This window comes from Temnothorax curvispinosus, unplaced genomic scaffold (assembly GCF_003070985.1).
Source record: "Temnothorax curvispinosus isolate PA1 unplaced genomic scaffold, ASM307098v1 QBEX01006049.1, whole genome shotgun sequence".
Classification (NCBI taxonomy): domain Eukaryota; kingdom Metazoa; phylum Arthropoda; class Insecta; order Hymenoptera; family Formicidae; genus Temnothorax; species Temnothorax curvispinosus.
Genome location: NW_020215829.1, coordinates 2,114 through 3,278, shown reverse-complemented (window position 1 = coordinate 3,278; position 1,165 = coordinate 2,114). Strand labels below are relative to the sequence as shown.

The 1,165-nt window shown below is 48.2% G+C and overlaps 1 protein-coding gene across 1 annotated transcript; it reads right to left on the bottom strand.

The window, feature by feature from the left end:
• Positions 1-344: 344 nt before the first annotated feature.
• On the bottom strand, positions 345-779 carry LOC112455405 (glycine-rich cell wall structural protein 1.0-like; the record flags this gene model as incomplete). The annotated part of the gene is made up of 1 exon (XM_025017303.1): positions 345-779. A coding segment is annotated over one exon (435 nt), but the record flags the coding sequence as incomplete, so codon positions are not given.
• Between the last annotated feature and the right edge of the window lie 386 nt (positions 780-1,165).

Genomic DNA, 1,165 nt, shown 5'->3' with positions numbered 1-1,165 from the left:
TTGAAATATACAGCAAATTATATCTTCTCCAGGTATGTCTAGTTTAGCAATTTTTTGTACAGCATTTGTATCTAATTTTTATACTACATAAATGTGTATGTGTGTGTGTGTGTGTGTGTAAAACATTTTGTAGAAAATGGAGTGCAAGAGCTTAAGAGATTTATTAAAATCAATTCTGATAAATCTCTTCTTAATGAAACTTCACCACAAAATTTTCCTGTAAAATTTCGTTTGGTCCTCCAAAACTTCCCTGCTATAGGGAACGAGCAGGAGTGAGCCTAGGGGAGATGAGGGCATGCAAAGGGACACAAACGTAACCTCACATCTCATTGCATGGGACATACTGGGCAGACTCGGCACTTCGTCATCCTCAGACGGGTTGCTGACCCTCTGTTGCTGCCCGCTAAGGAAGGTCGTCGAGTCAACCATCGTGTACGAGCCGTGGCCCAGGCCGGCGAGCTCGACGTTGGTCTCCTGCTTCACGGCGACGATTCCGCCGCCGCTCAGGGAGCCGCTGCCGCCTCCGCCGCCACCGCCCCCGGCAGCCCCGCCGGCGGCCGCGGTGGAACCACCACCGCCGCCGCCGCCGCTGCCGCCGCCGCTACCACTACCATTACCGCTACTAGTACCGCCACCACCGTTATTACCACCACCACTACTGCCGCCACCGCTGCCTCCTCCGCCTCCTCCTCCTCCGCCGCCGCCGCCGCCGCCCCCGCCGCCACCGGTACCGCCACCCCCTGCGCCGCTCCCGGTCGTCGAGGCGGACAGAGACTTTCCTGATGTGCCGAAAAGTCAAAGTTCACGAGGGCTTGAATTGGTCTCGAGGGTTGGACCGAATAGGTCTAAATATTTCAGTTCTGTGAATGAGCCCTATGCAGGGGCCTATCTTATGTCTAAACAAACTGAAATGTGTGCAGTGTGTACACGTGTATTGTGCGTTGTGTATATGCGCACCTCTTCTTTTTTATTAAGGTACAGCTTAGAAAAATAATTTCTTTTTTTTATTAAAATATAAAATGTAGATGGTACATATGTAATATATATTGTATTTAAATTTCTAGAAAGATATCCAGGAATTTCAATAAGAGAGAAAAACATCCTTCTCGAAGGAAAATTGCATCAAACTTTTTTAAGAGTTGTTCGAAAATTTTTTATTATTAAG